This window comes from Bacillus rossius, chromosome 10, assembly GCF_032445375.1.
Source record: "Bacillus rossius redtenbacheri isolate Brsri chromosome 10, Brsri_v3, whole genome shotgun sequence".
NCBI lineage: Eukaryota > Metazoa > Arthropoda > Insecta > Phasmatodea > Bacillidae > Bacillus > Bacillus rossius.
In genome coordinates this window covers 45,326,523-45,339,841 of record NC_086337.1, presented here as the reverse complement: position 1 = coordinate 45,339,841, position 13,319 = coordinate 45,326,523, and the positions used below count along the sequence as shown (strand labels likewise).

The window sequence follows — 13,319 nt, the reverse complement described above, 5'->3', positions numbered from 1 at the left end:
TTATTCTAATTTGGTGTAATTTATTGTTCCCGTTTACCTCTTATCTTAATTTACGATATCTCAACTTCCGCATAATACGCTAAACGCATTGTTGATGATTTAGTGTTACACTTTTTTCACATGTATGAAATATTTTAAAAACAGTCTTTGGCCAGAAATTAATTCGTTTTTAAACCATTCCTTGACACTTACGTACTTTGATAACCTTCCATAAAAAACTGTTAAAGAACTTATAATTCTTTATGTGCTTTCACGGTAAAAATTTTAGTATGCGACAGAAATATAATGGAATGAGAGCGCATCACTCAAAGGAAATATAACAGGTTGAATGTCCAATGCGCATGCGTGTTTCTGCTTTAGCCACGAGCCAAAGTCGTCAAGATTTCGTACCCGCGTGTGGTAACAGGTACACGTATAAATTAACTTTCGTGAACATTGGGGGATGTACGAAGCGTATTGATGTGACAAATGAATCTTACGATAGTGAAACTCTTCTGGAATACACTTCGTGAACTTGAATAGTTACAACAAGACATAATTGCAACTTTAAAATTAAGTGTATTTCACTAGCAAAGAAAACTATGTTGTAACAAGCACATGGAGTCAAAGTTATTCGTAATTTTTTATTTTTTTTGGCTGTCTAAAACATTACTAATGCTGTGCTGTCTTTTATTCATATTTTCTAACAAAAAGTAGCAGTCTAACAGATACTTTAAAACTAAACAAAAAGTATAACTTCTAATGCGTGTACAAGCTCATTTTTCTCTTTAATTATTGTATTGTTTTATTTCTAACACTTTAACCTTGCCTCATTATACCGACACTTCATGTCCATATGTTAAAGAAAATTGTAATGGTTATTTTCCCCTGCAATTTACATGATTTCATAACTGAAACGAATTATAAATACTGTATTTTGCGAGGGGAGGGGAATTAACATTATGTTTGTTTGCTGATTATACCTGCAGTATATTTAACAATTCTGTTTACATTGTTTACCTCAACGACTAAGAAACTACATACACTCTATACTTGTTGTCTTTATAGAAAAAAGTCAGATATTGTATTACCAATTTTAAAATGTCATTCAAGAATTGAAAATCGTTATTTGTTTTCGGGTTTTTAAGAAGTTAAAAGATACACAGTAAATAATTTCTGTAAATACTGTAGACTTATAATGTATGAAAACGCATAGGGGATATGCATATTTATCTGATATTACAGTTGTCCCTCGATAATCCGACACTTTTTAATACGACGTACTCGGTAGTCTCAACGCGCCGCCAGCAGTCTTACCAGCTGTTTGTTGTGGAAACAATACAAGCCTGCAGCGACATGAATTCCCCCCCCCCCTCCCCCGGGATCTGTACACTTATTTCGCGAGGACAGATCAGTAAGTGCGCAGTTGTAGTGTAGATCGGACGTTCAGTATTACTACTGCTGACTGTATTTACACTGTTTGCTTTGTGCGTCTAGTGAAAGTTTAGAAATGGCAAGCACAAGTGTGAAACGTAAACATAAAACATTAAATTTATCTGAAAAATGGGAAATTATTAAACGAATAGACCGTGCAGAAACTCCGAGTGCAATATCTAAAGTGTATGACACCGGACGACCTACTGTCTACGATATTGTGAAAAATGGGGGGAAAAAATTGAAAAATTCATGAAGTCTGTTGAAGATGAACCCACGAACAGAAAAAACTCTTAGGACTAGCGAGTTACCCGAGGTCGAAGACGCTCTTTTTATTTGGTTCAAACAGCAACGGAACCGGAATGCACCTATTTCAGGAGACATTTTGAAACAAAAATCCCAGTTTTTTTTTTACCAAGAAATAACAAAGAAAACTGACTTTCGCGCTAGTCAAGGGTGGTTTGAAAACTTCCAAGAAACGTCATGGTATAAGATTTATGCAGATGAGTGGCGAAAAAGTGTCTGCTAACGAGTCTGAAATCCAGGAGTTCATCGGAAAGTTGGACGCAAAAATCAATAAGCTTGGCCTAGTTCCTGAACATATTTACAACGCCAATGAAACCGGCTTAGATTGGCGTCAGCTACCAACAAAAACATTTGTTACTGAAGAGGAAAAAAAAGTTTCTGGGAGAAAATTACAAAAAGAACGAATCACCCTGATGGTATGTGCGAATGCGTCAGGAACTCATAAGTTAAAACTGCTTGTTGTTGGTAAATAAAAAAACCCACATGCGCTGAAAAATGTGAAGGTCGAATCTCTACCAGTAACCTACATGGCTCAAAGCCGTGCATGGGTCACCAAAGAAGTTTTTCATGATTGGTACACTAACAGCTTTGTCCTACAAGTTAAGCAAGATTTTAAAAATAAGAAGTTACCAGTGAAAGCCCTTCTGTTGCTTGACAACGCACCCGGACACCCTGACAAGGATGAATTAAAAGTTAAAACTGCCAATGGGTACATTGAGGTAATGTACTTACCAAAAAACACGACCGCTTTGATCCAGCCAATGGACCAAAACGTCATAAAGACTCTCAAGGCACATTACAAAAAGCGCATTTTAATGGATGTTGTCAGTCAACCTAATGATGACATTGCAAAAATTTTGGAATCCTTCAACATTAAGGATGCGATTTTGAATGCCGCGTTTACTGGCAGCAACTAAAATGCACAACACTGATAAAATCTTGGAAGAATATTTGGCCTAATAACCCACATCTTGCAACATGCAACTCTGCATCCAATGATTCTGAATCTATTTTGGATGCTATACTTGAAATTTGTAACGAAGTGGAACTTGCGCCAGCATCAATTGAAGAGTTCAAGACGGATTATTGAAGACAACCTTGCTACTGATGTGACAGACGCAGAAATAATCCAGGAAGTCACGACAGTAGATGACGAAGTGATCGAGGAGGCAATGCCGGAGAAAAACTTCACTATCAGCTGTGATGAAGCGTTATCGGCAACCAAAACTTTGCTTCGTTGGTGCGAGGAGAGAGAGTTAGATTTTTCAAAAATTTTGATGTTAAAAGGCATTCAAGAACAAGCAATAACGGACTGCCTGCTTAAGAAGAAGCAGAAGAAAATCACAGAATTTTTTTAATGTTTAAATATGTAGTATGTAGTATGTACTTTTTTTTACATATGTACTGTACATTTTACTTTACTTTCTTTCCGTAATTCTTTTAAAAACTTATATATACCGCCATTTCGTTGCCTAGTTTTAATAAATTACATTACTTATATTGTTTGGTACTTTTTGTTAACTTCATTGTGTTCAAAATCATTGAGAAAAAAACATCTTTGATAATCCGACATTTTCGGTAATCCGACACGCCCCTGGTCCCTTACCTGTCGGATTATTGAGAAACAACTGTACATAGTAAATTTTAATTTTTGTCTAAAATAATTTTGAAAAAATTAATGTATGAAATAAATTTTTATTGATTGCAGGTCACTGCATTAATGTTACTGGCCGTACACAGCGCCACCATGGCACTCCACCTTAAGCAGCAGGTGAGTTCACAAGACCAAAGAGGTGGTCTTCGGCAGTCCAGTGGACCAATACCATCCGAATATGCTGTAGCACTGCAGAACCTGGAGCATATCCAAGGGAACGGAGCTGGGACCTTTCTAAAACCATTCATAAAAGGTGTCTTCGAGGCAATCCCTCTGCAACACACCGATAATCGTCAAGGCAGCGATTCTAAGCGCACCTCGGAGTCCGGGCAAGAATCTTCCGCAAGTGTCTTCAACAGAAATGCATTGCTGTTGTTTTCGGGCTTCGCTCCGGAGCATGGAAACGAAACAAATGCGACCCTAGCGCAGAAACGGTCCGAGTTCGGCACCTATGGGGCTGTTACAGCAGTATTCTCGGAGAGCGCCCAAAATCACAGCTCTGAAATGAACTCGTCCCTTGCGCAAAGATCATCCAAGTTTAACGTCCACGGAGCGATGCTACTCTTGTTCTGGGAAAAGTCCGAGGGTCGTGGAAATGGAACCAAACTTTCTAAGACCGAGGAAGGGGAAGAAATTTCGCACCAGGACCCAGAATACCATTTAGGTAGTACTGGAAAGAAATTCACATCTGATCCAAAACCACCTTTATATGACTGCCACTGGGTGTTATCTTTGTTTAATACGGAGTTTCCTCGAGATAACAGCACTGAATCCAACATACCCTACTGGCCAAGTGTATTAGAATACAGTGGCCACGAAACAATAACACTGAAAAATCTTAACAGTAATAATGAAACCGAAAATGGACATAACCTACCCCTTCCAAACAATAATAGCACATATTATCCAATTCCACTGCTGGATTCAGATTACTCTCCAGCGGACAGTACTGAGGTCAAGATGTTTTCCCAGCCAAGTGTATTAGAATACAGTGGCCACGAAACAAAAGTACTGAAAAATCATAATGGTAGTAATGAAACCGTAAATGGACCCAATCTACCATCTTCAAACAGTAATAACGTTTATGATCCAATATCACTGCAGCATTCAGATTACTCTTCAGAGGACAGTACTGAGATCAAGATGTTTTCCCAGCCAAATGTATTAGAATACAGTGGCCACGAAACAAAAGTACTGAAAAATCATAATGGTAGTAATGAAACCGTAAATGGACCCAATCTACCATATTCAAACAATAATAACATTTATGATCCAATATCACTGCAGCATTCAGATAACTCTCAAGATGATAGTACTGAGTTAAATATGCCTAATGAGTCAATGTCGGCAAGCATGGAAGCGATGGAAATTTTACCACAGACTCTCGAATACCTTAGTAAGAATAATGATAACAACAAGCTGCTGCGTAATACAAAACCATCAAAGCGCAACTGCTGCGAATCAACGCTGCTGCCAAACTCGAAGTATTCTCAGTGGTGTGGTACTGGAACCATATTGAAATTTGAGCCAAGCTTACCAAATTGCTGTGGCTATGAGAAATTTCCAATAACTTATACCAAGTCTCCTGAATGGCTCGATGATGTATACAATGAGAAACACGGAACAATACAGTTTAACTGTGGTGGCAATGAGAACATACCTTCACAGTATGGGGAGTACCACGAAGAACTTGATCCTAGCAACAAGGTGCAATTTTGGCCAAAATTTTCCACGTACAGTAGCTATGAGTCAGTGCCACTTCCATACCAGAAGTATTTTCCAGGACATGACACTGGTACCTACATACCCTTAGAGTCAACAACATTGTATGATGATTACGAAAACATCGCATCGCAGTTCTTCGGGCATCATCTATACCCAAATATGAGAAATATTTTACTACTTGGACAAGAACAACCCAAGTGTAGTGGCTGGGAGACCTTACAATTTTTGTGTCCTGAGTATATCCACGGGAACTTGTTTGGAATAAACTTACCCCTTACGTGTGAATCATCCTCGAACATTGCCTTTAATGACAATTGTTTGCAGTACACCAAATATCCCAAATGGAACAGTTATTTAAGCACTGTGCTCTTTTGGCCAATAATGGTCATTTATGGTGGCTGCATGAAAATTCCTTTGCAGTATTCTGAGTATTTTTACTGGCCTAGTAATGAAGACAATGTGTTTCTCGAGACAATGTAGTTAAATTATGTTGCATCTGAAGAACTCCCCACTGCTGAACCTCAAATTTCATCAAATGCAAGATGACATTTCGTGTAGATCATGGACGTTTATTGGCTACGATACTAAACCATTCCTGTACGAAAATTAATTTCAAAAGCTTTTTACTGGAATCTATCTACCACATGAGCCAGAACTATCTTTGTATGAAATTGTGTTCCCTAATGCCAAACACCCTAAGTGGCCTAGCAGTAAGTGCAATATTCCCTTTCAGCCAATGCAATTATTCTATGTTGGAAATGAGATATTACAGCTGAACTCATTTTATTTTCAAGAGCATAGTATAGGATGTAATATAATACATCGACCAACAATATAAAATTCCTGAAGCTGAGGATTGATATTAGTTCCGGTTTGTTAGCCTTGGACAGGTATTGTAACTAATATGCGCATGAAACCAAAATACTCCAGTTGATTCCTTGTTGTAGTGCATTTGGTGATATTCAGTGCAAGGTAATGAAGAAAGATAGCCTTCTGAGTATGGACATGTAAATCCCAGGGTCATGAGTACCCTCAAAAACACAACATTGAACATTACATGTCCCTGAGCAATTTAAAAAAAAAGTGTAATGCCGTGAGCATTCTCGAGAGCACAGTTTGAGACCTTTATATCTGAAAGTGTAGTATGTAATTAACTAGAAGCTGCAAAGTATTCCCATAGCAATAATAAGTGTTTTTTTTTCTAATATCATGGGTAAACAAGGACTGATGTATCTCAGAGCCCTAGTCTGTGATCATGAGGGAAACCTAAATATGTGACGCCAGCTACTAATTTATTTATGATTTTAAACAATACTATATTTATATATTTATTATTTTTTAAATATTTTAATATATTATATTAATATTTGTTATACATGCATATTATTTATTATTTATTTTTAATTTTTTATGTACATCAGAATGCATTCTTCTATACCATTTTTTTTTCTAAAAAATGGTATTTAGTGATTTTTTCCGCTACTTTCTTAATAACAAGTAGTTATTATGTATGTTTCTTTATTAATGCTAGGTTTTCTAGAACATATTTGGCAGTTACTAAGAAAATTTAAATCACATTCAATATTTTTTAGCCTACTTATGAAATTCTTCTTCTTACATCTAAAAGTACAGCCTAAAAAAATTCGGTTTTTTTAATCATCTTAACATTAAAATTAAATATTAATATTAAATACTTTTATTTATTCTTATTCAAAACAGTTTTTTTTTTCAGTTTTCTTGGAAAATAGTCTAGCTATTTATTTATAAAAAACTATTTCTTTGAATGATTTGAATTGACATAGTCCTTGACAAGTTTGTAGGGCCTAGGCTACAGAACAACTGAAGTACTGTCTGAAGATCTTACAGCATGGAGAATTATTGCGAACCGAGCTTAGGATTTTAAATTAAAAAATATATATACACAAAATAATAAAAAAATACTATGGTTTAAATATAATTGCAAAAAGATATACCAAGTATTATTATTCAAAATATCCAGAATATTTATTGTTTTTAAATATACTTCATCTATTTAAATAAACTATTTAGGTAGGTATTTTAACCAGTTTACTCTACAAACTAAAAAAAACTTTAGATGTTTCAAATGTTTCTACTGAACGTTCAAATTTATTCTGAATACCTCAAATTACTGAGCACACTATTCAGCTAATAACTATGAATATAATTTCATACTTTGCCACATATGCATCAAAATTAATTAAATTATCTGTAGAAATAAAGAGAATTTAAATTGCATTTATAGTGATACAAATCACACTTGCAAAGTTACTACAGTATTTCCTAAGAGTAAAAAGTAAGTCCTAATTAATTTAAATGGTGTTAAAAGTAATATTTATATATTTATTATATAATAAATATTATGTAACTTATTGTTTTAGATTTGCTGGTAACTTGATCAAAAATGCGATGTTCAATTTAAAATAAATAAATAAATAAAACGTTGATTTCAAAAGCATCAACTTCGGGGGTTAACTTCCAGGTAAAAAAAAAAAAAATAGGGAGCCTATTACAGGTTGGTATCCATTCGCACGTGTTTGTGTACGTAAGCGCATATGTAGATGATTGGAGGCGTGGAAGAGAGGAGGAGGGTAGGTATTGCGCAAGGTTTGGTGGACGCCCTCCCCTTTCACCGGCCTGCCCATGTGCTCCTGTTCGCGACCTGGGGGCTTCATGGGCGAAGGAGGGGGGAAGGGGATGAGGAGTCAGTGGCAATTTGGCGGGTGGGTAGAAGCGGCGCTCGAAACCTGCCCGATGGCGATCGCTTGTCGGCTAAGTGAATTGCCCGGCGCTATCACGGCGCATAACAGCGCGGCTCAGGAAGGATCACCGGTTGCCATGGCAACTGCAGGGCCCTTCTCCGCCCCCCCCCCCGTCCCCCCCCCCCCCGTCCCATCGCCCCACCTCAACGCGTCAACCATTCCATTCCCAGGTGCGACTTCGTGGCAACAAGGGAACAAGTGTTCTTCGAACGATTCCCTTCAACGGGCTGCATAGGTTCGAGATAGGTTCGTAAGAAACTAAAAGATTTTAATGCTATTACCTTACTAGCTGAATCTTGAAATTTCTGATTCCAAACAAAAAATTAAAAATCGATAAATTACTTTTATTGTTAAACTCCTGACACATTTAAATCATCAGTTAAGTATAAATGAGAGCAATTATATATAATTTACTATAATTATACTTGCATGTCCAGACAAAACCTTGAAGAACGGACAAAGAAATACGAATGCAGAAAAGCCACACGGTACGTAATGTTGATGCATAAAGACAGGATTTCGTGGTAGGAATCAGGCAGACGACATCACACAGCGCAGACGAACACAGTTCACTGACCACGACGAGACATTTGCAACAAGAACAGTAAACGCAGACAAACGACGACGTTGGAAAACACAAGAGTCAAAAAAATTGGTTGTCTGTGAAGTCGGTTTACGGACGATAGTTTAACGTGACAACGTCATAACAAAACATTGATGAAATGATTGCATACTTTTATGAATAAAATTGAATAATTTTTTTTGAATTATCACTATTTTGTATGGATACAAAGGAGTGAAATTTAATTGCTAAATTTACTTTTATTTGCACTCATTAATTCAAATAAGTTTATTACTTTAACGAACAGATTATTTTAACTATAACTATTATACATGTTTGCTATTTAACTTCTTCCGATCTGTGTTATTCTGTTAAGGATAGGACGATGATAGGAAAAGTGGGAAACGAATGGGAGTGTTTCAAGTTTAATGTGCCTCGAAAAAAGTCAAATCGATGGTTGTTCCAATCGAGTTTAAGAGAGATAGATGCGGCGCAAGCGTACAATGAGCGTAACGGAACAAAGCGCAAGGGGACAATGCGCGTTACGGGACAATGAGTCATCCTTTTTCGTGCGTGCAGCCGGCGTTCATCGATTTATCAGACGTTGTCACGTCAAAAAAGAGGAACCCAGCGGTGATACTGAACAGATGATCGTTACCACACAACAACGCACAGACGAACCCAGCGTCGAAATGAAACATATTCTGACAGCACGACGACGACAACACAGAGGAACACAGTAGACTTCGTAAGTGGTCTTCGTGAGATTTCACGTTCAGTTTTTTTTTCAGTGAAGGCGATGAAGTTGCTTTGGTAGACCCAGCCACCGCGACTGAGGAGCCAATAAGTTCTAGGCGATTCTGCGATGTCCCACCTCTGCCTTCCGCTGTGTGATGTAAGGGACAATACACAGAAAAAAATTTCAGTCCTGCACTCGCGTAGGGAATTTTCCCTCAAGTTGGAGGGAGGTTGAAAATAGCCAGCCTCCATGTGTAAGGCCTACGAAAGCCCGCAAGAACGCAAGATGCAAAATATTCTGCCACCACGTTTTCGGGTATCGGTTTATAAACTACGCAAGGTGCAAGAACGGGAACGCAAGTACTGTTCAACTTTGTTTTGCGTTTTGGCTAGCATTTGCAATGGTCACATTTAAAGAGAAGTATTCCGAAAACTTTTCTAGACTCTCGGCTTGTGTGAATAAAATAGCACAATGGTCTTTTTATTATATGCGAGTATATAAGTATATGCCTACACTTAAACCTTCACACGGTGAAGAAAATAACACCTTTAAATTAATTTTTCTACAGTTATTTTTAATTTCGCGATAAATATTAATTATAAAAAAAAAGCAGGAGCTCGAAATTTGTTTTTAACTGTATTACAATTTTTATTTATAAATTTGTTGACGTCTTGCGACTTGCGTGTTTTATAAACGACTGTTGCGTTAGTTGCGTCTGTTGCGTCGTTGCGTTACTTGCTTAGTTGTAATAATATATAATTGTACTTTAATATGTGAGAGATAGTGCGATAATTGCGACCCCAAGGAACTATTAAAATTATAAGTTGGATGGTTTTACTATCATACAGAGTCAGTTGCGACAGTATAATTTTTTTATTCTTTGTCTCGAGAAAATAATTAATCAGTATCGCTTAAGTACACGTTTCAGACTGTGAATTCTCAGTTTTGCCTTTTACTTGTTTCTTATTTCATGACGAATTTTACGTTTGTTCATGCAAAACTTTTTCCGACGTAATATTGTCTTGAGGAGAAGTTTTTATTTTCCCATTTATTATATTGTATCGCACAGACACGCGAGTAAATGAATTTAAAAAATTAATGCATAAATACATCCAATATGTCACATACTATTAATTTAAAAAAAGCGTCTTCAGAATATATTTTATATACAAGTTTTCTAACTGTAACAAAACTTTGCATTTATAAACAAAAAATATTTAGATATATAATTAAATTAAATTTATAATCATAATAAAATTTCACTTATATTGTACATATGCACGATTTTATTAGCTAGTAAGGATTGCTTAGAAACAAATAGGTTCAAAAAGATACACATTACGTTTTTTTTTTTTTTACTCAAACACAAGCTTGAATAACAACATTTTCATACACCAATACCAATTTTTTTTTATCATTCCTGTTTCGTGTTAATGCCTGTGTACTTTCCTTTAACTCTGACTTACCCCAGTTCCCTACTTTATTAATTTTCTGGCTAGTATGTATCAAGAACAATGTTGTGGACTGTAACTGAAACATATTTTTTTTTTTAAAGACAACTATGAGAACATAAATGATAATATATTTTTTTTTAATTAACTAAGCTTGAAATGAAAATATTATTTTGCCGAGGACACAGCGTTTGTGCGATTTTCGTCTGCCTGGGGTCAACGACCGTGCAAGACCGGGCGGGTGCTCCAGTTGCGAGCTGCAGCGACGGTACAACAAGCCCGACCCGACTGTACCCGGGCGCGCGCGCCCCGGCTAAGTGATGTTACATTAAGCGCATCACCACCTGGTTATTTGATGACGCGCCGGACCGGAAGGAAGTGGAGGGGTGGTTGGAGGGGGTTGGGGGAGGCGTTTCCCCCCCCCCCTAACCACCCCGGATCCTCCATGAACTATTGTATTTACTGATGGACTGTCAACAAATTGTTAATGACCGCCGGCTCCCTGGAGCTGAGTCCGTTTACCCCCCTCCTCACCAACCACGAGGCCCGCAAGGCGCACTTGTATTATTCTCTCCCGCGCGAGGGAGGTTAGTCGTGTTGACCATCGGGCGCCCCACTCCAAGATGGCCGCCCTGATGGCCGGGGAGAAGCCTCGACGACCGCAACTCACCTCCCACCTCCCTGGTGAGCGCACGACATCCACCCCTGCCCTCTATCACACGACACTTTTCCCTTGAACTATCAGTAGAGACCTGCAAAATACGCGGATTCATTCGGTGATAGGCTAGAATTCAAACACATATACCTCTTAGATAATTTTGCTATTGGCTTACTGTTCATCTGGACGAATCTCAACCAGTTATAAACCCTCGACCAAAGAAGGATCGAATCACAGACAAACCAGCTGAGACGACTTACAAGTCGGCGGCCAATGAACTTGCGTTATTTGCCCGAGTGTACAGGGGTATGTGCAGTCTATCCTGAAGGCCATCGAAACCGCGAGTTTTGCAGGTCTCTAACTATCAGAGTCAAGGACGTTCGCCCGTAAGAGGGGGGAAAAAACTGCGAGGAACGGAATTTTTTTTTATGTGTAACATCTTAGCGCCCGTTTTTTAAAATGATTCATGCAAATGGGGAATTCTGATTTGATAAAAAATTTCTTGGACACAACGCCATTGCAGTTTTGCACTGTTTGCCATTGAGGGTAAAAATATATCACAAAATTAATATTAAAAAATGAAAACATTAAAACCCACGGCAAACAAGCCCTGAATCAGCTGATGTCAAACAAACATACAAACCCGACGATAAACCAAAAACATGGTTTTACGGACAAACACAACGACGACAGCACAGACTAACACGTTCAAACATAATTATCAGACAGCACAAGAATTCCTGCAGACAGACAACAAAAAATCCTGGACAACGCAGCAAATATATGAATGAGTAATTTCCGGGAATGGAATGTGTAACCACGGTACTGCCATATTATTAAAATAGAATTTTAAGGGGCCAATTTTTTTTTTTAATTCTGAGTCTTTATTTAATCACTCAAAACCATTCGTAACTGGATCCGCCATTGATTATTATCATTCCATCATCACAAAAGATACGAAGAAGGTCAAAACATGGATAAAACGAGTTGTACAGGACGAGAGGCAACTTAGTTGCCCATCACGCGTACTGTAGGATGTATACAAGTGTATAGATCTCGCCATGTTGATATTTATTCTTTTTTTTTTCAATACGTTAATTCAAGGGCTATTCATAAAATTTTACCTCAATACCTCCCTAGTAAAAAGCAAAAAAAAAATTAAACATACATTTATGTATGTTTTTATTCTTTTTTTCATATCATGAGTGTAAAATAGGCGCGCAATTCTTCGCAAATATCATCACATGCGCGCCTTCTTACTGCCATTATATTACATCAAGTGAATTTCCGTTGGAAATATTTTAGGTTGGACAAAAAAAAATGAAAATGAGGTAGGTATAAAGTTAAAATTTTTGTTAATAGCTCTTGAATAAAAGAAATGACCGCTTGCAATGAAGCTTCCGTGGTATTTTTTTGTTTTGACGTGGCACAGGATTTAACTTTGGGTAACTTGTTGGAGTCAATACTTGTGAACGTTGTATAGTCGCCCATGTGAAGTAATCAAGATTTCCTTGCGGGGCGCTGGCAGTATACATAGAGCACGTTGGTAAATGCGTTGTTGCATCAAGGTCTGGGATAAATTTTTTTCACGCCTTGAGCATTAAAAAAAAAAAAAAAAATTGTGGTTGAATGGTCAAAATAAGAATTTGTATGAGAAAACTACGGACAGATCCAAGATGGCGTGGGGCTCTAATCCCCTTTAAGCTCTGATTCGCACCGCCGGCACTTGGGCGGGCGAGAAGTTTGGCTGCGTGCAAACGACGGGCTGCTCCGGGGAGGTCGCGCGTAGATTATGCAGAGACCGCAGAGCGCGTCTTCAGTCGGGGACGACACCCCCCCCCCCCTATCCCCCCCCCCCCCATGGTCGCCCAACCCTCAAACCACCGTGTCCCTCACCGCCTCCCCTGATCCTCACCTTCCAATTACAAACTCTTCGCAGGCGAGAGGTCGCCTTTCCGCTTCATTATGCATCAGGCGGGCGTCCGTCAAGTCAACTCCTCTCCCCCCCCCCTTCCACTCTTGTGGGGCCCG

At 38.1% G+C, this 13,319-nt stretch overlaps 1 protein-coding gene across 3 annotated transcripts in view; it reads left to right on the top strand.

Moving 5' to 3' along the window:
- LOC134536064 (uncharacterized) overlaps positions 1-5,955 on the top strand; it is a 31,388-nt gene extending 25,433 nt beyond the window's left edge. For all 3 annotated transcript variants that reach the window (XM_063375594.1, XM_063375595.1, XM_063375593.1), the window contains one exon: positions 3,428-5,955. In XM_063375594.1, coding sequence (XP_063231664.1) covers positions 3,440-5,578 — 2,139 coding nt within the window. In that variant the 5' untranslated portion in view covers positions 3,428-3,439 and the 3' untranslated portion in view covers positions 5,579-5,955. The remainder of the gene's footprint in view (positions 1-3,427) is intronic.
- The last annotated feature ends 7,364 nt before the right edge of the window (positions 5,956-13,319 follow it).